Source organism: Marmota monax, unplaced genomic scaffold, assembly GCF_021218885.2.
Source record: "Marmota monax isolate L192 unplaced genomic scaffold, Marmota_monax_Labrador192_F-V1.1 WCK01_AAM20220418_F8-fsc00025, whole genome shotgun sequence".
In the NCBI taxonomy this organism is placed as follows: domain Eukaryota; kingdom Metazoa; phylum Chordata; class Mammalia; order Rodentia; family Sciuridae; genus Marmota; species Marmota monax.
The window spans coordinates 8,756,864-8,779,346 of NW_026691950.1; the positions used below are offsets into that span (position 1 = coordinate 8,756,864).

The following is a 22,483-nucleotide window of genomic DNA, read 5'->3' on the forward strand; positions in this document are numbered from 1 at the left end:
ATAAAAACACATATTTGATATATATTTAAGAAAAGGAAAGCATTTCTGTTTTCCTTTTCTCCAGAAACAAGAGCTGAGGTAATGGAAATCACATCAACTCAAAGATATCATACATCCTTCCTCAAAACGACATAGCTTATTAATAACAAATAAAATCACTCAAATCCACAAGTTCAGCATAACTAGAAGACAGAAGTTCCTATAAACCTCAAATTACCTATAAGTAGAAAAATAAATACCAATTCCTAGCAGTTATTTCAAGTTCCCTCTTTCAAGTCTTCAGAGACAGGGGAACTCAGGATAAATAGCAGAAAAGAGAAGAAGGGACTGAGCTAAAAATCAAACAAGAGTGAAAATACTGAGTAAGTCCTGCTAGATCAGAGCACTGACAGAAGGGATAGTCTTTTTTTTAAAGCACACAAGATTCAAATAGCTGATCCTGGAAAAGCAGTCCTCTGGGAAGAAGAAGTTATAAGTGAAAGGCCCTCTATGGAGACTACAAGAGGAAGAGGAAAAGGAGCAGGAGGGGAAATTTAGGACCCTTTAAGGCAAAACAAACAAACAAAAAACAAAGCAAAAGAAGGACACATAATGCTTCCTCCCAATACTACACTAAGAAGTCAATCATTAAAAAGTTGTATTTCTCAACACTGACAGAGTGTCATCAATTTACCCAAGACCAGGATAACTTCAGCTATAAAAATGAAGAAATGTAATTTATATCTACAAAAAATTACTAAAAGAGCCAGGTGTATCCTAGCAGTTTAGGAGGCTGAGACAGGAGGATTCCAAGTTCAAAGCCAGCCTCAGCAATGGCAAGGCACTAAGCAACTCAGTGAGACCCTGTCTCTAAATAAAAAATAAAATAGGGCTGGGAATGTGGCTCAGTGGTTGAGTACCCCTGAGTTCAATCCCCGGTACTCCAAAAACAGAAAAGAAAAAAAATACTATAAGAAATAAGTAGAAAATGATAATCAAAACTTTTCAGCTGATGAAAAATCTCTCCTACTTCACCTTGTACGCCACCAATATTCCTAATCTGAAAATTCGAGTGCAGCATTTTGGATTTCTGGATCAGGGATGTCCAACAGTAAAGTCTATGTAAGTATTCCAAAATCCAAAGAACTCCAAAATCTGAAACACTTCTGGTCCCAAATATTTCAAATACAGGATATTCAATCAGTTCAAAGAAAAAGGAAATTGAAACACAATATTCCAAACTGAATTAAATCTCAAAAGAAGCACTGTAGAATATGGAAAACTACCTGTGCAGAAAAGAGTGAACCTTGCAGGCCTATATTGGGAAGAGATGCTAGAAGCTTCAGCCTGGTCTTTCCTGAACTTTGCCCCAAGTGCCTTTTCCCTTTGCTAACTGTGCTTTGTATTCTTTTGCTGTAATAATATACAATGTGAAAATGACTATAAGCTGAGTACTGAGTCCTCCAAGCGAATTATTAAATCTGAGTGTGGCCCTGGGGACATATAACACAGTAACTAGAAAAATCAAACCCTAAGAACATAAATAGGAAAGGAAAAAAAAAAAAATAGAAATTAACCAAGGTTAAATGAATTCAGGAAAATAATTTTTAAAAATAAAAATATATCAGAAAAAAAATAAACTATAAGGTAGACAGCAAAGAATACAGAAAAACACATTTGAATAAAAATTTAAAAAGGATTCTTGAAGTGAGAAGGAAAACCAACCCAGTATATGAAAACAAAAATGAGACAAAGTGTCAAAGAAATGAGTGGTTGAAATGGAAAACTGAAAAATATCCAACATATAATCAATTGATATCTCTAAAGATGAAAAAAATAATGAATGGAACAGAACTAGTATTTGAAACTATAATCCAAAAAAACAGAAGTACTGAATCTAAATAGCAAAAAGGTCCAAATGATACCCTAGAAAACTACACAAAACTTTTAATTCTGAGTCATATCTTAGTAAAAACTTAAATACTAAAGACAATAAAAAAGAAGAAATATGGAAAAAACTAAATCCAAGGATGCCAAGCAAAAAAATCAATTCAACTAACTTAAAAGGGAAAGTGAAACTGACATTAAACTTGTCAAAAGAAAAATATAAAGAAAGCAACACAAACCAATATTTTCAAGAAAAGAATACATAAACTAAGGACATTATATCGATCAATTATCAATCCAACAGGAAACAATCTTAAATATGAAAGAACTCAGAAATACTATACCACAAATCTACCTCTGAATGCACATCATTCAACCAAGAAAGGATTAGAGAAATTTAAGCAAAAAACCTGATGGTTAAAATTGAAAATATAAAATTACAGATCTAAAACAGAAACAAAGGTGGTTATGAGGGTGTAACAATATATAAATGCTACATCAAATCAAAATGTAACTAAAAACTAAGAGAATAAGGGAAAAGAAGAAAGGCAAGTAGAATAATCTCACTGGTTGTCATATAGTTCCTAAATAAAAAACCAATGATAAAAGTTGGCAAACCGGTTAATAAAAGACTGAAGAAACAGGAATCTAAGGACACTGCAATCAGGTAAGTACAAAAGTAACCAACCACAAGACAAAACATGATCCTTCCTAAATAAGTTTTAAAATGAGAACAAAGAAAATACCTCACCCAGATAACATAAACACAGGAACAAAACTTATTATGAAGTAATTACAGAGCTTACCAAAAGTAAGAGAGATATTCAAAACTGTGAAAGGATTTATCTTGCCATATCTAAATAAAAAAGGGATTGCAAATCCAAGATCAAAAAAGAATACAAGCCAAAAAATATTAAATGTGACAAAGAAGGATACTTTTTAATCCTAAAAGCCCTATTAGTTAAGAATTCTATGCAACATAAAACCGATCAACCATTTTTATAAAGCAAAAACTATAGTAGTTGCAAAAAGATACAGAAACACACTAAATATATAGGATTTTTATATCACACCTTTAGTATAAGACAAATCTGTAGAACAAAAAAAGGAACCCACATATAAGGCTTTCAAATATAATGGAATTAGAACATAAGTATATAGAAAACATTAAAAAATGATCAGAGAATCAACACCCATTAAACATGTTCAAAGTAAAAATTAAAGCATGAAAATAAATAAAATTCCTAATTGAAAAGTTTTTTTTTTTTTTTAAAAAAAAGGAAAAACTAATGATATAAACAGAAATTAAAGTGGTAAAAAAGAAGTCAATCCAATCAATTAATAAAATCCTGGGGGCTGAGGATGTAGCTCAGTAGTAGAGCACTTGCCTAGTCTATGCAAGGCCTTCAGTTCAATCCCCAGTACCCAAATACTGGGTTTTTTTAAAATAACAAAACATATATTCTAGCTAACACTCAAGAATCAGGATGAGAGCATAAATATTCAAATTAAGAATGACAAAAGAAAAAAATTATAAAATGGTAAAAAAAATTTTAAATCATATACAATTTCTTTGAAAACCTTTATAGAAATAAATTTGAAAACCCAAGATGAAACTGATAATTTCCAAAGAAAATACAGTTTTCCAAAATCAACCCCATGAAAGAGACATTTTTATTTTGTCAAAAGTAAGAAAGTATTAAAAACTGATGTAATGGCAAAGGGACATAGGGACTAGTTTAAAGGTGCTCCCATGAAAATTTGAGGGTCAGTAATTTAAACACAAAATGATAGTAATAAGAATACACTATCCCATGATGCTATTAATAAATGAGGAAAAAGGAAAAGCTACTCCTTATAGTAAAATTCCAATTAATAAATGTAGAAGAGATGATGGAGCTAGAAAATCAACATTTGGCACTATCATACTAACAACCAATTTATACTATAAATCATTAATGGATGCTGAAACCAGTGAGTAAAAGTTTTGAGGAAAAAGCTATACAATTAAAAAAAAAATGAATGTGATTTTAAAACTACGTGTTCAATCTTTTTTCATCCGTATCTCTCCTTAATGCAAAATTGACTTTTAACTCCCCATAAAATTTCTAAAACCATGAATTATGCTTTATTTTTAAAATTTCAACAAAATAATTTCAATACTTAAAAGTAAAAATTGGCTTTTAAAATTTAACAGAGCATGAGTTTAGAGTATGACAAAAATTTCAGACAATGTTAACAGCATTTTTCAAAATGTAATTATGCTAAAAAGAATCTGGAGTAGTTATAGTCCCAAATTAAACTTAAGTAAAATATGTTAACAAAAAGATGACTTTACAGACTGGTACAAAATAGAGCTGTCAGAGTCTAAGGTAAATTATGTTAGATCATTTTCCCTTCACATAATCTGCAAGAAAATTTTCCGTTTTTTTAAGTAAGGAAAATATAGCATTTATTATAACTAGGATATGATTTGTATAACAACTTTGTAATAAACAAAGGTCTACTTTTTAAATATATAATTCAAAAATTATGCCTAAGTAAACATAAATAAATCAAACAAAACTGTAGTTTGACACATATACAATCGGTTATAGGAATGTTTCTCTAATTTTTTAATAGCAGTGATACAACAATTTTCCTAACAAAATCTCACACAAAATCTCCAAATGGAATAAAGCAGAATTCCCCAGCTGAATTCACAGTAAGGTATCTAAAACGTGAAGTTACCTGTATTTCTTCCTTCCAGGTCTCTACTGAAAAATCTAGGCCTACAGAATTTAAGGAACACAACTGAACAACATTTTTGAAAGAAAATGTTCTAAATTATAAAAATATGCCATTCAACGAACTTTAGTAAAACAAGAATATACTTTTAGTCCACTTACCGACATTCCACATATAGGCTTGTGATCTTGCAGTGACATTTTATTCTAAGCATCTGAACACAAGGAGGGCATTCTCCTGGATGACATGGCAAAACACACAGATGAGGACAACCTGGTGGCCGTGATTTAGAACACCCTTCTTCACAATGAAGGCATTCTGGGCCAGCCTGAAAAATTGCATGGAAATCTATCACCTGAGAACAGAAGCTAATATTTCTATATATTAAAATTTTAAAAGTTAACTATCTAATTAAAATATTTTAAAAATATTTTTAGTAGTCATTAGAAATATAGTTAATAAAATAGCACATGCTCTCATTCACCTTAAAAACATTCAAGATGAAGAATAGTGAGACTGTCAATATGACCATTATTCATATAGATTTTTACGCCTATGAATCTTATTAAGTCAAACTACATCACCTTTAAAATATTAACTACATTAAGTATCTCTAATAAAATGCAAACTACTTCCTAAAAATTTAGAATAAAATGTTACCAATTCATTCACCCACCCACACAAAAACACAATCATCAATGAACTGAAGAAACCAACATTGTTAACACATTAATAAAATGCATATCAATGAACTAAAGTTCAATTGAATTCATAAAATATATATCAATTAAATAACGCTAAATTACATTTGCAAATAAACATACCTTGATGTAATTTAACAAGGCTTCTCTTCATGCTCTAGTGATTTAAGAATATAAATCACTATAAATTATCTGATAGTAATCAGATTTTATCAAATATTAAAGATTTTAATTGCAGGATATTTACTTTCAAATGTTATACTTGAGATAAAATAAATCAAAGAGCCAAAGACATGGATACTAAGTCTTAAAGACTAAGCATTTATATTATCATTCATAAGTATGGCCATGATTATACTTACATCAATAAAATTCTAATCTATTTTTGGGATTTAGGATTGAAAAGAAAAAGTCTTTCAAATTATAAAAATATTCTACAAATAATTTCTATTTTTTTTAATTATTAAAAAGTATATTCATTCGGCTTGGGAGTAAAAAAGATGGTGGAATGAGATGGATATCATTACCCTAAGTACAGGTATAAAGACACGAATGGTGTGAATATACTTTATATACAACCAGAGATATGAAAAATTATGCTCTTTATGTGTAATATGAATTGCAATGCATTCTGCTGTTTAAAATTAGGATTTTTTGAAGAAAAAAATATACTCATTCATTCTACAAATACTTATTCGGCATTTAACTGCCAGGCATTTTTCCAAGTACTGGGAACAGATGGGATCCCAGGAAGTTACAGTTAAGTGAAGAAGTAAAGAACATAAAAACTGTTTTTATAAGAAATTCTAAAGAAAGATAAAGCACAATAAGAGAGTGATGGCTGTAACAAGAATGCAACCTGTCCAATAAAGTTCATACTGAAAAAGAAATTGAGCTAAATAAGGAAGAAAACCAGAAGAATGCAGAATTCCAGAGAAAAGGAATAAATAAAGCTCTGAAGTAAGAACAAACTTGGAATGTTCAAGAAATAGCGAGAAGAGAGACAAGAAAGGCAATTAGGAGTTATATCAGCACAGAACCTCCTGGGCCATTGTAAGACCTTTGAATTTTAATCAGAGTGTGACAGAAAACTTCCCAAAGGTTGTGAACACAGAAATGTTACTTGATATACATTTCTAAAAAGATAAATCTGGTTAATGTAGTAAAATAAAACTATGAGCAGCAAGTTGGAAAGAGACTATGGAAATAGAGATAAGAGATAAAGGTGGTTATGATGAAGATGTTAGTTCAAACTAAAGGTAATGAGAAATGGTCAGATTCTATTTTGAAGATAAATCTAAGAGAATTTGCAATGAAGATAAGAAAGAAGTCAAGCGTGATTCCTAGGCAACAAGGTAAAAATGATGTGCAAACATGTAAAAAATGGTAATAAGACTTTTTGAAATGAGAAAGACTGAGGAAAGGACAATGAGCCACAAAGTATACAAACACAATCAAAATTAACAGTCTATTTTATTTGCTCTTTTTAGCTAAATACCTACAATAATCTTCTATTTAAAGAACATGAGAAGAGCATATCAGGCTAGGAGTTAAGAAATCAGGGATATCAATAACTGGTTTGATACTCTCCTGTTCAATGACCATAAACAAGTCATTATTAAGCTTCAATCAATATTAAGCTTCAGTTTCCCTATCTACAAAACAAGAATTATGATATGAGCTCCTTCCAGCTATAAAGGAAAAAAAAAAGAATCACTGAAAATCTATGTTTCCTAAACTATCTTCCTGCATTACTTCCAATATTGGTTCCATCTTCTAGGAAAGAAGATCTTAATTACGAAATACCTCAAGACTGGTTGTCAAATACCACATGTAGGCTCACTAAAAAGAGTCACTGAAGTTTTAACCAAGGAAATAATGCTTGAACAATCCACAATAATTCCCTAATGGTAAAGCTAGTTTTTTTATTTCATATTCTGGAAATCTGGAGAAGGAAAGCTATAAAGTACCTGTCCCCTAACTTGGAGACATTATCAGCATTTATTAATTGGTTTTATAATTCCTGTATCTTTTTCATTTTATCATAGGTACATTTTTCTTAAGGACCAAGGCATGTATTGATGAAAAAAATAAAGAAATTATAAGCAATATATTTACACATGTGCACATGAGTAAGAATTATACTGAGTATTTGTTGTCATGCATTATAGAACCTATATATATAGTGCTACCTACAACACAAGTAAAATCTTCAATAACATAATTCAAAATTAATTTAAATATCTGTAAACTTAATGTTACTTAATAATACAGGGAGGTTTAAAATTTCTGGCTTATTTTCCATAAGATACTAACCAATATTATTAGGAGTCCCTACATGGTGAAAGTCTAGGGAAAAACATTAAAAGTTTCTAAAGCCGAGCATGATGGCATACACCTGTAATACCAGCGTCTCAGGAGGCTGAGATAGGAGGATCCTGAGTTCAAAGCCAGCCTCAACAAAAGAAAGGCACTAAGCAACTCAGTGAGACCCTGTCTCTAAATACAAAATAGGGCTGCAGATGTGGCTCAGAAGTCAAGTGCTCCTGAATTCAATCCCCAGTACCACAAAAAAAAAATTAATTAAAGTTTCTAATTTAAAATCTGATTAGTTATATTTGTTTTTCCTTATAAAATGGCAAATTTTAGAGATATCTGAATGGGTAAGTTCAAATGCTTGTGAAATGCCTTTCATAAATATACCACACATCTATAATGCTATTTATATTCCAACAAAAGATTGGAAATTTATTAAAATTGTGAACATTATTTACCATATGTGTCAGGTGTGGAAAATATCTGAGAGCAAATGCTCTAAACTAACACATATGGGCAGGAGTGAAGATGATACTGCTACCTACTAAGAAGACATACAGATTCTGTATTTTTATCATAAAATCATAACCTGTGTATTAACACTGTATATGAAGAGTTTCACATTAAAAGACACATTTTTCTGAAGCAGGTCAAACATGAAGAGCAATAAACATCAAGTTGTTAAAAAGTCAGCTGTCTTAGGAAAAGAAAGGAAGGAGAAGGGATGAGGACAATGAAGATAAAAGAAGCTACAACAAAATGAAAAAATATTTATGGTATAATTGCTATAAAGAATGTTTCAAGCATATGGTAGGCAAATATATACTCAACCTAAAGATACTACCTTGTTTTTGTCACCGCAGCCTTCAACTTCAGTTACTTTGTGGCATTCTTTCATACAGGTATGATTCTGACAAGCTAAGATTCGTCCACAAACTCTCTTACAAGAGTAGGGTCCAACAGCATGGCATGGTACAGGACTCACCTAAACAAATAAAAAGGAAATTAGTACAATATACACACATACACAAAAAACACCAGAACCTATGTTTCCAAAATAACTTTGCTTTGAGAACTTTCACAAAAATCTAAAATGTTTTCGTTAATAATTTTTACTATCAAAACCAAAATGATGGGCTAGGGTTGTGGCTCAGTGGCAGAGCACTTGCCTCGTACAGGTGAGGCACTGGGTTCAAACCTTAACACCACATATATATCGATAAACAAAATAAAGATATCGTGTCCATATATAACTAAAAATATTTTTTTTAAAAAAATGACCTATCACAAAAAATTCCCTAAAAGACAGTTGCCAAGAAGCAAAATATTCTATTCCAATGGAAATTCAACATGATGAATCTATAATGAGTACATATATTCAGACAAATTCTCAAATGAAAGCATGAAATATTTTGTAAATTAGTAGAAAAAGGCTTGCATTGTTTAAGCTAAGGAAACACAATATTTTGACTGTTATTTCTAGTAACTCTAGTATAGATTAGGTACAGATTACAAGCTTTACTTAAAAATTATGCCTATGGGCTGGGGTTGTGGCTCAGTGGTACAGCACTTGCCTAGCATATGTGAGGCCCTGGGTTTGATTCTCAGCACCACATATAAATAAAATAAGTAAATAAATAAAGGTCTATCAACAACTAAAAAAAAATTTAAAAAAAAAACTATAACTCACCTCATGCTTCCCAAGACATTCCCTACAAGGAAAAAATAAAATGAAATAAAAACATTATAAATCTTCAGAAAGCGTTTTATTAAGAATAAAACAAACACAGAAATGATAAGTCACTGTGTAAACTTATAGGAAATAAAGTTAATATACACAGAGACCAAGTCTTTCCTATAAGTCAGTAAAGAGCAATTGAAATTTGAATTAAAATTACAATACTGACACATACAAAAAAATGAAATATTTATAAATCTATATATGTATATATGTATACATTAGTACACACACAAAAAAAAACAATATACAACTACAAAAGGCTGAGGAAACAAAAGGTTTTAAATAGAGGAGAAATATTTCATGTTCGTGGATAGGAAGGTTCAATATTATTAAGATGTCTTTATTTCCAATTTCACCTAGATTCGACACAATTCCAATCAAAATCCCAGCAAGTTACTTTGAGTATCAACAAACTGATTCTAAAGTCTGTATGGAAAGATAAACAGACCCAAAATAGTCAACACAACATTAAAGAACTAAATCAGAGGCCTGACACTGACTTCAAGACTCACTATAAAGCTACAGTGATCAAGACAGCATGTATTGATGAAAGAACAGACAAATCAATGTCAGGGCATAGGAAGACCAGAAACAGACTCACATAATTGCAGTCAACTGATCTTTTGACAAAAGAGCAATAGCACTGGATTAGACAAAGGAGAATAAAGGGAAGGGAGAGAAGATGGGAATAGGAAAGACAGTAGAATGAATCGGACATAATTTTCCTATGTTCACATACATGACAAATGTAACTCCATGTTATGTAGAACCACAAGAATGGGAAGTTACACCCCATGCATGTATACTATGTCAAAATACACTCTACTGCATTGGGTACAGGGTAGCATACTCCTCTCATCCCAGCTGCTCAGGAGGCTGAGGCAGGAAGATCATGAGTTCAAAGTCAGCCTCAGCAACAGCAAGGCAATAAGCATCTCAGTGAGTCACTGTCTCTAAATAAAAATATGAAAAAGGTCTGGGGATGTGCCCCAGTGGCTGAGCACCCCTGGGTTCAATCCCCAGTACAAAAATAAAATAAAATAAAATACATTCTACTGTCATGTATACCTAACAAAAAAAAAAAAAAAAAGATTTTTTAAAAATGGCAAACAACAGGAGAAAGGAAATTCTCATCCAACAAACAGTTGGTGTTGGAACAAACGAACGTCCTCTTGAAAAAAATCTAGACAGACCTTGCACTTTTCAAAATAGATGACTCAAAATGTATCACAGACCTAAATGTGAAATGGACAACCTAATTAAAATAAGATCTGGGTGACCTTGGGTTTAGTAATGACTCTTTAGATACATCACCAAAAGTATGATCCATGAGGAAAAAAAAAAGAAGGTAAGTTGGGTTTTATTACATGAAAAACTTCTGCTCTGCAAAGAACACTTTGGAAAATGAAATACAAACCACATACTGGGAGAAACCATTTGAAAAACATACACCCGGTAAAGGATTTATGTCCAAAATATACCAAGAACTCTTATACTCAAAGTAAGAAAGCAAACACCCTAAGTAAAAAAATGGGCAAAAGATCTGAACAAAGAATAGATATCTCATCAAAAGATCTACATATTGCAAATAGTGTATGAAGATGCTCAACATTATATGCTACTAAGGAACTCAAAATTAAAATGAGATGCCACTATACACCCATTGGAGTGGCTAAAATTCGAAATCCTAGCAGTGTATGTGTTGTGAAAGATACAGAATATCAGGGGCTCCATTCATTGCTAGTGAGAATACAGACTGGTATAGATATGTTGGCAGACAGTCTGAAAGCTTTGTACAAACCTAAGCTTGCTACGCGATCCAGCAGTTGTACACCTACTTAGGTGTACTTACGTACACTTACTTAGGTGTACTACTTACCCAATCGAGCTGAAAACATATCCACACAAAAATCTGCACATAAATGTTCATAGCAGCTTTACTCTTGGTTCAAAAATCTTGGAAGCAACCAAAATCTCCTTCAATAGGCAAATGTATAAGCAAACTACAGGACTTCCAGATGTGGAATATTACTCAGTGATAAAAGGAAATGAGCTATCAAGTCATGAGAAGACATGAAGGAACCATAAATGCAAACTGCTAAATGAAAGGAGTCAGTCTGGAAATGCTATATACTATAGGATTTCAACTACTGTATATGATGTTCTGGAAAAGGCAAAACTATTAGTAATTAAAAACTTACCACAGAGAAAAGCCCAGGACCAGATGGCTTTATCAGTGAATTCTACCAAATGTTTAAAGAAGAATTCACACTACTCCTTAAGAAAGGATACCTCCCAACTCATTCAACGATGTTAGTATTTCTCTGATACTAAAACCAAAGAAAGCTATCATAAGAGAAATACAAACTAATATTCTACATGAATAAATTCAGGTTAAAAAATTCTCAACAAAATAGTAGCAAACTGAATCCAATAACATGTAAAAAGGACTATATACTATAACCCAGTGGGAGGAAAAATGAGAACAACTTTTAAAAAATAAATAAGAATATTTCCTTTAAAAGACCAATAGGCAACACATACTAATGTTAGATTTGGAACCTTAGTTGTAGACTACAGACCCTTTTCTAATTTTATGTAGCTTTCCAGAATTCTGTGCTTCTTTTTCCCTATAATCCATAGCTTCTGCTTAAAATATGAAACACTCCAGGATTGTCTATTCCCTCCGATTCAACTGTTAGAGCTCAAATACAGTCATCCCTTGGTCCATCCAGTAAACTACCTCCTTTAATTTCCAATGTTTCCTTGAACACTCTTTCAAGTCTGACATCTAAAATCCTAGCTTTCTTCACCCCCAAGGAGCTAGTACTCTAACATGGGAATCATCAGGAAAAGTAACAAACAGTAAGTCTCTTAGATGCGCTTTAATTAACTGTAAGCACAAGTTGCTATGAAAAGGTGAAGGACATTAAACTCCAGCTGGGGAGAAGACTCAAAAAGAATGAAGAGAAACACAGAAACTAGGTTAGAGGCCAAACCTGAAATAAAGATGAAATGAACTAAGACAAAGGGGAGAGCTTGTCAGTCTACGTCAAGAGATTAAAATAACAAAAAGCAACAACAACAACAAAAAAAAGGTTAAAATTCTAATACTCACATAGAAATAGGAACTTGACATGGAGGACAAGGTAATGCAGTCTGAATAAATGCTGGCTCAGAAGGCTGCTCCCAAGGACCTGAAGGTTGGTGCTATGAGTAAAACACATGACAAATTTAAAGATTAAATTTAAAGGATTAAATTTAAAGGATTAAATCATATGACTCTTAATAATCAAAGAAAATAGCTCCCATATATCCTCTGCTCAAGCAAACTGAAAATTGTTCAAGTAATTAAAAAATTCTGCTTATTGAAATATTTTATTCCATTTATATACTCAGATTGTTCCCCTCCACACAATTAAACATTAAATACCAAGGCTGACTCCAGTTTTTAAAAGGTAGAACAAAGGCAGTGTAGCCTTCTTTACTTCTCATAATCCAAAAAGAGAATGAAATACAACTGTAAACTCTACCACTCATTAGTTCACTGTAACCTCCACTATTTTATTCACTGTTGTTCCTCATCACCTAAAAGAATTCTTGATACATAATAAGAGCTCAATAAAGACTGAATTAAGTGAATGAATTGCTAAGAAAATTAAAGGCTATCTATAACCCTAAACCATAATATATGAAGAAATACTAGCAAATTCATCTATATTCCTGGATTTACATAACTATCACACTGATTTGCAAACATTTGTTTATTTTATTTCCTTTTCTAAGAGTTTATGAGTTTTATTTTTATTTTTTTGCAGTGTTGGGAAATCGAGTTTTGCACATGCTAAGGAAGTGCTCTATCACTGAGCTACACATCCAACCCTTATAATATGAGCTTCATAAGACAAGAGACCAACTCTTATTTTCCTTGTACACCAGCTCCTAGCACAGTGCTTATTATCTAAAAAGTATTTCATCATTTTTTATTGAATGACTATGTAAAATCCAGAAAATATGATCCACAGCAATGCATCATCTATTTAATAATACTGTTCTCTTACCCTGCCTGTCTGCTTTATTAATGCTTGATCATGACATGAAGCAGGACACAAGTGACCACATTTCTCCAAAACTTTTTGGCAAGGTTGATGACATGGTGGACAAGGACCAAAATGACAACGATGTTTTTCTCGACTTGTATGATGGCATGTTGGTGGTCGACTAAATCACAAAATACAAATTGTTACTTTTGACCATTGAACAATTACATCTAAAGTGCAACTATCTATATATCTTCTGATTCCATATAGAATGAGCATACTATGAAAATATTTTAATATATCAAAGAAAAATTAAATTACTAATATATTAAAAATCAATATGAATTTAAATTATAAAATACCAGATATAAGTTTATGCAAAGCTTTATACCAACCTGCATATCTCTTTGCATTTGGGTGGCCTTGTGGTTCGTTCTCGGCCACAAGGTACTGTCACTTTTGCATTACCACAATTGCACTTTACATCTACAGTTTCTGGGCATGGATAGCAACTGCCTGACCAAAAAAGAAATAAAATAAACAAAGTCTTACATTTAAAAAGAAGTTACTTTATAATCATCCAAATGCTCATGTGGTAGAATCAATAAATTTAACACATTTGCACAATGGAATAGCCTACAAGAACAAGGAAATAAATGACAGCAATATGAATGTACTAATAGATAACATTAAGCAAAAGAAGCCATATACAAAGAGTAATGTAGGATAGTATGATTCCATTTATATAAAGTAAATGGGAAAAGCTAATTTTTACTGTTCAAAAGCAGAATAATGGTTATGAAGGATTTAAGAAGGTTTTGGGAAATGTCAGTAATGTTCTGCTTAATGATATGAATTCTGATTATATGGTTATGTTCAGCTTATAAAACATCATCAAGCTATGCTTCTATGATTTGTATACTTTTCCATGTATACACTGGTACTTCAATAAAGCTTTAGAAGTTTCAAAATGTTCTAAAAGTTCTATTCTAAATAACAAATTTAACATAACAGTCAAAAATTACAACAAGCAAAATGGCTTTTAAATCTTTGGAAAATCTAACACTAACAGTAATCTTTTTGGCCTATTTACGTACATACTTCTATCCAAGTACGTCATTTTTAAATAAATTCCCCAACAAGAAAATAACTTCTCTCTCATGACCTGATGTTGGTTAATAAGCACAGTCAATTATTTGTGCTTTGTGAAAAGACTAAATTCTAAACCCTCTTTTTAGGTTCTGATTCTATATGTTTTTGTTCTAAACATTTCAAAAAAGTAGTATTGAGTTTGCTGTGAGTTGGTAGAAATATACAAAAAGAAAATGAAAGAAACCTTTTCAAATTCTCACTGAGGCTCTGACATTATCTTAAAGACTTTCTTCCCACTAAGAAAGTCCATTAGAAATGAAATAACGAGGAAGGAATGGGAGTCTTTAAAGAGTGAAAATCTTAAACTACTAAGTGTCAGGAACAAATATAAAACTGCTCAGCAACTAACCTGATTAGAAACAGACTAATGACAGAAAATAGCGTGGTTTAATACCTCTTACAGTTAAAAAATAGTTCCCTAAAACAAATATGAGCTACAAATTAAGAATTTTGATTCCAATAATGAGAAAATGAGAGAAAAAAATAACATCTATTGTACAAATTATTAATTTATACTTCAGTTTTGATAAATATAATCCAGTGAAATATTGATGGTAACATAAATCAAGTCATCCTGACACACATAATCAAGTTTTGATTTTTTCTAAAGAATGATTAGGTGCTACACTTTTCAATCTAATAGTGATATTTTCTGTTCTCAACATTTGACATCAATATCTGTTATCAAAAATCAAACATAACCTTTTTGCCACACTAAAACTATAGCATCATTTTTAAAAAAATTGTCTTAAAAAAATAAGGAATAATTTCCCTAAATGGTCTTCCTACTGACCAAAAGATTTATATTGATACCTATATAGCATAACAAATACTAATGAAAAGTTTCAAAATTGTATTTTCAAAATTAAAAAGCAGCTTACAAAGAATAACTACAGTCCAGATCAAAATCAATCGGCAAGAGTTATGTAGTTGAGGAATTATCAAGAGATAACCTTTAACTTTAGAGAAATGTAAATCAACTTTTCTTACATTTACTATGCAAATATGCAATTAACATCTTCTCCCTGAGATGTCTAGAATGATGACAAATATTATAAAATAATGATTCTAATTCTTATGTGAATTAAATGGTTAGAGTGTACAACAGTGGCTTCTAAATTTTTTTTTAAATAAACATATTCTTAAAAAAATAAACGCTCTGCCAAAACTTGAACCCGTGATCAAATTTCTAAATCCAACTAACAATTTACAAGAAATATACAGGACAGAGAAACACATTAAATAACACCACAGGGATGCAATATGTAACATCTAGAATGAAGAAACCAAATAAAGCAACCTAATTTCTTCAATGAAGAAGCCACTAAGGGGGGATGGTGAAGGAGAGAGATTACAGATTGAAAGACTTAAAGAGATACATAAACTAATAGCATCATGTTGATTTCACGGTCTTAAAGAGTCACACAAACTGAGTTAAAAAATAAGAAGCTTATGATACAAGAATTTGAACACCAGATATTTGGCAACATGAAGAAATGTATTAATGACAAAAGTTAAGAATCCATTTTTAGGATGAATACTGAAATATTTATGGGATTTGTTTCAAAATGTGAGGAGAAGGAGAAATGTTCTCAACACCACTCTGCTAAGTAAGATATTTGCTCTAGACTTTCTACAGAAACCCAATCAGATTAAGGATATTCTTTTCTATGACTATTTAAATTTTTGTCATATATGGATGTTAGATTTATCAACCATATTTCAGACATTGACCTAGATGAGTTAATATAGTAAATCACATTATTAGATTTACTAATGTTAAACCAGCCATATATTATTGAAATAAGTCCAACTTGGTTATGGCAGATTAACCATTAATATTTTCTCAAAGTGACATGTAATTTTCTCTTACTTTCCTTGTAAGATAAAATATAAGTTGGATGTGTGGGGTTTTTTAACATATACTTTCAAGCAGCTTATGAGGAAACTGAACTTATATACATAATAAACATTAAGTTGTTAAAATAATGTGTAAAAATCAACTAGGCCTGGTGTTTTCCTGATGAAAAAATTTTAAACTACTGACTCAACTCTTCAGTGGTCATAGACCTAGTCAAGCTTACATGTCCAGTGTTTTCACAATGGTCTATAGAGTCCTATTCATATTCTCCTTTTTCTAACAGTCCTTTAACTCATGATCTCTTTGACCTCATGTCCTGCCATATGTCCCTTTGAGCATTCTACTCTGTAATTACTGCTTTTTGACCAGGAATACTACACAACTCCCATTTTCATATGTCTTGAGCCCTTACTTCTTTTAGGTCAAATGTCATCTTTTCAGAGTCCTCTCCTTGATAAACAATAACATATTTATAAATGTAAATATAAAATAGTATGCACCATTCCCAGCATCATGATTTTAGTTTCACTTTTTCTTTTAATACTTGTCTACTATGTTTAATAGCCGTATTAACTGAATTTGACCAAGAAGGGAAGAGTCAAAAGTTAAGTTCCACAGGAGCAGAGACTGTCAATTTTGTTCACCCATATAATCCCAATACCTGATATTTAGTGGATGCTCAAAAATGTTATTATAATAAATTAGGAATTTATTCTCACAGTACTCTAAGGATCACAATTCTCACAGTACTCTAAGGATCCATTCAGGGAATCTGCAAGATCTCACATACACAGAGCAGAATTGTCCAAAAGCTAGCGACAAGCCATATCACAAAAGATTAAATGCAGAAACAGATTATGTAAATACAGTTGCCCTCTATCAAGCAAGACATTCAGGATATTTGCAAGAATGTAAAAGAAGAGCATTCTCACTATTTATTCAGAAAATGGTTATTTTTCACAAAATGTTATATGTTCTAATAGGTTTATTATTCCAATTTTAAAATAATAGATGGTACTATATTTTATTTTAACTTCAGATACAATAAATGTAAATGGGCAAAACCCACATTAACAAAAGTTCCTTAGGGTCCCAAAAAGAATAAAGGGGTCCTCAGACTAAAATGTTTGAGAACTGGTCAATCCCTTACTAGATTTAATTTCATATAAATTCATTAAATCCAGAATCAAACCCAAAAAAAGTCTATTAACATCTTAACTAATTTGAGAAAAAAAATGTATGGGGGCAGGGCTGAAGCTGAGGCTGAGGCTCAGCAGTAGTGCACTTGCCTAGCATGTAAGGTACTGAGTTCGATTCTCAGCACCACATATAAATAAATAAGAATAAAGGTCTATTAACAACTAAAAAAACTTTTTAAATGTGTGAGGAAGGTTAAGGGAGGGGAAAAAAAAAAAACAGTTTTACAGAAAGAACAAAACTTATATTCAGAAGGCTTGCGTTCAAATCTTGGCTATATTGCTATACTAGATGTTTCCCTGAATAAGTCTCTGAATCCCTTTTAGCACCAATCACACTGTTGATAAAACAGGCATACTGTCTACTGTCCTTTCCTACGTACTTCTCAAGGTTGTTAGGAAGACCAAATAAGATAGTGAATATGAATGCTATCAACTTACAGCACTAAGTAAATACAAACATTATAATTATGGCTATTGTTTAATTTTACCTCTGTGGCAGACAGACGGACACTTATGGTTTCTACATCCTAAAGTCCGTCCACAATTTTGATCACAAGGTGGACAGTTTCCAGGGCAACACTAAAGAGAAAGCAATATATTGAGAATAGATAATTTGAAAATCCATGCATAATATGAATGTCATTACTAGTTATTTACAGAACTTACAGAAAGCAAAGATATTTCTCTTCATTCTTGACATTCCATTCACTCTTGAATGAAAATATTCAAGAGTATCAACATTCCTCTGGTAAGTAGATATACTGCTAAGAATTTACAAGTTTGAACAGATAATGACCTACTCTAATAATATCAAGCTGAATTTTCTTGCCCTTCAGTTAATTTTTCTATGATTTAAAATACTTTCATCAGATTTCATTTACTTTTCTATACAAATACTGACAACATTACCTACTTAGATGCCAGTCAATTTGGGCAACTAGTTTTTAATATTTTTTAATATTCATTAAAATAAAACTTGTATAGATCAGTTCGGCAATTATTTCCAAACCATGAGATCAGAAACCAACTAATGAAAAGAAGTAGATAGGCTATCATTCTTTGTGATTTCTAATTTGTGAGAAATATAGCTACCACCTGTCCTAATTTTCATTCACAAAGAGTAGGCAACTACTTAACATCTACCTTGCCTTTCTAACCTCTCCCTTGACTTTTCACATACTCAAACTTTGGAAAGAAAACACATATTACAAGAGTATTAAAGATATTTAGGATTATAACTCATAAAAGAACAAGTTTCAAAAGCATATAAAAAATAGCTCCAAACAATATACCTTACTGAAAAGCAATTAAAAGTCAAAATTGAGCATTCAATTAGATAGTATATACTGAATAATGCTATGTACCTATCACTTTCCAAGTGGCAATAGTATTCTCTGACTTGAATAAGCCTACTGACACTTTAATTCCAAACATGACAGAGTAACATTCATCAGATTTTCCCTCCACCTCAAACAACTAGAAAAATCAGACAAAAGATATGAAGTCACAGTTTTTTGACATTAATCATGCAGCATAGAACAGCAAAGGGAAACAAACAAGGTGAGTCCTACAATTACAACATCTCTTGACTTGAAGGTCTCTAAGCTGTTATACAAAAAGGAAGATCACAAGCAAAACCTGGTAGATTCACCACGTTAAACAAAAAAATAAAACAAAAAATATCATAATTCAAGGAGGCCAGTGGGGCTAGAATTTGTGGTGAGGAGGTAAGTGTACAGAGAAAGTTCTGGAAAAATCCAGAAGGGGCCGCTGAATCTTTGCCTGAATAGTGACGTATACAGGTGTGAGAAGACTCTACCCAAAACCTGCAAAAAAAACACTGGAAGGAAAGGAAAACAATTTCCAGAGGTTGCACAGGGCTAGGAATAGTTTGTGTTCCTATGGCCAGAGACGGAGTATCTCCCAATACACAGGCACTGTGTGTGATATTTAAGAAGAGTTATTGCCTCAGTAGTGGGGCCAAATTAGCCCTATACAAAGGAATGCTCTAGTCACATCTAACTCTATCAGGTCTAAAAAAGATCAAGAGGTTTCTAAGGAACTTAACTTTGTCCTGGAATAAATATTATAAATACTTAAAGGAATGTTAAAAAAAAAAAAAAAAAAAAAACCTCAGCACCCAAAAAAAATGTAAAGTTTGCAACATTTAAAAAACAATTTTAAAAATCCTCAAGCAGGCCAACATTAGCAGGAACATATAACCCAAGAGACACAGGAAGGAAAAAAAAATTGACCCAGAAATGAGAATTGATAACAATTAGTAGACAAAGACAACAAAGTAGGTATTATTTATTTATTTTGTGTGTGTGTGTATGTGTTTTCATACATGTAGGGTAATGATGTCCATCTCATTCTGTCTTTCCTACCCCCATACTAAAGTAGGTATTATTGATATAGTCTAGCCATATATTAAAGAAGATAAAGAAAAATGTTAGCATGCAAAGCAGCATAGGAGATATAAAAAAGACCCAAGCTCAACCTCTAGAGATGAAAATACACGTCTGAAAAGAAAAAACACAGGATGAATAAAAAGCAGATTAAATAACACAGAAGAAAATGGTGAATGTAAAGGCAAAACTACATAAACTATATAAAATAAAATATAGATGTTAAAAAAGGCTAACAAATAATTACAGCATTAGTGAGCTGTGGTACTACATGTAACAGATAAATCATCAAAGTGTCTGAAAGGGGTAGAAAAAGGGAAACAGAAAAAATATCTGATAAAGATCAAAAATTTGAGGAAAACTATACGTGTATGAATCCAAGCTCCTCAAAGAAAATAAGGGTGAAGAAATACAAAACATTATGCTAAAGAAAAAATCCTAAACAAACAAACCAGAGAGACAGAGAGAAATACATTATGTAAAGAGGAATAAAGGTAAGAATCACAGCTCCTTGTAGGAAAAAATATGTAAACTAGAAGACAGTAAAGTACCATCTTTTAAGTATGGGCAGAACAAAATGTCAAACTAGAATTCGCAAAGGCAAAAAAAGACACTTTCAGACATACAAAGTTGAAAATATTCATTACCAGCACCAAAAGAAATGTTAAAGGAAATCCTTTAGATAGAAAGAAATGAAACCAGATGGAAACTTGAATCTACACACACAAAAAAGTACCAAAAATAGATTAAAAAATCTTATTTTTTTCAAACCCTTTTAAAGCAAAAATGAAAACAATATATTGGGGCATTATAAAACACATGAGTAGAAAAAATTGTAAGAATCATACACTTTAAGTCAGGAAAAGTGTCATAAAACACACTATTGTAAAGGTCTTAAAGAATATAAGGCCAAAAGCAACACTTCGAAGAAAGAAAACTAGTTATAGCTAATAAAAACAGTAGATAAAAATGGAATCACTAAAAAATAACATTCAATCAAAAAAGAAGACAAAAAAAAGGGAAAGGAATGAATGGGAAAATAGAAAATAAACAGCAAAATAGAAGATTAATTTATTTAACTTTTTTTTTTGTGATTCCGGGCATCGAACCCAGGCCCTTGGCCTTGCTAAGGCAAGTGCTCTACCAGAGTTACAAGATTCAAATCCAACAATAACAAAAAGATCATATTAAATGTAAATGGTTTATATCAAAATCAAATGACAAAGAGTGTTACCTTGGATAAAATAAAATCCAAAAGAAATACACTTTAAGAGAATGAAAAAATCTGTACTATGCTAACACTAAGAAAAACAACGCTGAAATCATCATTATATTTCAAACAATTTAAGAATAAGGGGCTGCAGATACAGCTTAGTTGGCAGAATGCTTTCCTCGCATGCCCAAGGACCTGGGTTCAATCCCTAGCACCACCAAAAAAAAAAAAATTATCTGGATTCAATCCCCAGCACCACACACATACACACCAAAAAACAAAACAAAACAAAACAAAAAAACCAAGGATAAGGAAACTTACCAGAGATAAAAAAAGATATTTCATAATGAAAAAAGGAATCCAGACTCAAGAAGATTTGAACCATAGAAGTTAGGTCTCTACCACCAAATCAACTATCACTTTAACACTGCTAATGATATTTTAAAGTTAGGGAACAGAAAGAACCTATGAACCAAACTGAGAGGACTGTGGTACAAGACAAAAAAGACTCTTTTAAAAAATTGACAGCTTTCTCATTTAAAAAAACAACTAAAATTAACTTAGAATATTTATTAATATTTTATACAGAAAACAGTATGTCTGAACATTTAAGGAACAAGTCAGGAAGACTGTTTATCATGGCCCCAAAAAGGAAGAATTCAAGACAATTTTTAATCAGTTTTCCAAACTTATTAAACATACCTTTCTCCTACACTGATGCTTCTGACAGTCTCGCATCTTGACACATTTAGTTTCACATATATAAGGTTTATGGCAGGGCATTCGTTTTGTATGCTTTCCACAACGACAATGTTTTTCCACTTCCTGGAACAAAGACATGGTATTAAAACTGACTTTTGTTAATATCCTTTTTTTCCCACATTACAATTTCCATAATTACTAAAACATGGATAAAAATCTTAAATAACAAATGTATATGCAAGACTTTACCCAAACCAAAGTTGTCTCTCCCAAAATATCTGTTTATCTCATTCTGTTCCAAAAACAACTTCTTAAGAATTCATTAAATTTAGTAGAAATGATAATAAATATTTAAAAATATGCCACACATTAAAACCACTTATATCTAGCTATAACCATAACATCTACACATCTTTTCTCAGTAGAGCAAGAAAACTGAACTACCTAGTCAGCTAACCTGTTGGCCTGGTAGTAAGGCCAACAAAATGATATATATAGTTAAGACTTAAATCTAGGCATTAATTTTTTTCCATCATCACTAGGCCTAATTCATCACT

General features: G+C 31.6%; 1 protein-coding gene across 3 annotated transcripts in view; it reads right to left on the reverse strand.

Annotated features, from left to right (window-relative positions):
- Nucleotides 1-22,483, reverse strand: part of Nfxl1 (nuclear transcription factor, X-box binding like 1) — a 51,801-nt gene that overhangs the window by 15,120 nt on the left and 14,198 nt on the right. For all 3 annotated transcript variants that reach the window (XR_009228039.1, XM_046457788.2, XM_046457710.1), the window contains exons 11-18: nt 21,927-22,049; nt 18,092-18,182; nt 13,787-13,907; nt 13,413-13,572; nt 12,470-12,561; nt 9,301-9,322; nt 8,455-8,595; nt 4,755-4,921 (exon numbers count right to left, since the gene is read on the reverse strand). Coding sequence is in view for 2 of the 3 variants with exons in the window: in XM_046457788.2 (XP_046313744.1) it covers nt 4,755-4,921; nt 8,455-8,595; nt 9,301-9,322; nt 12,470-12,561; nt 13,413-13,572; nt 13,787-13,907; nt 18,092-18,182; nt 21,927-22,049 (917 nt within the window). In the remaining variant the exon portion in view is untranslated. The remainder of the gene's footprint in view (nt 1-4,754; nt 4,922-8,454; nt 8,596-9,300; nt 9,323-12,469; nt 12,562-13,412; nt 13,573-13,786; nt 13,908-18,091; nt 18,183-21,926; nt 22,050-22,483) is intronic.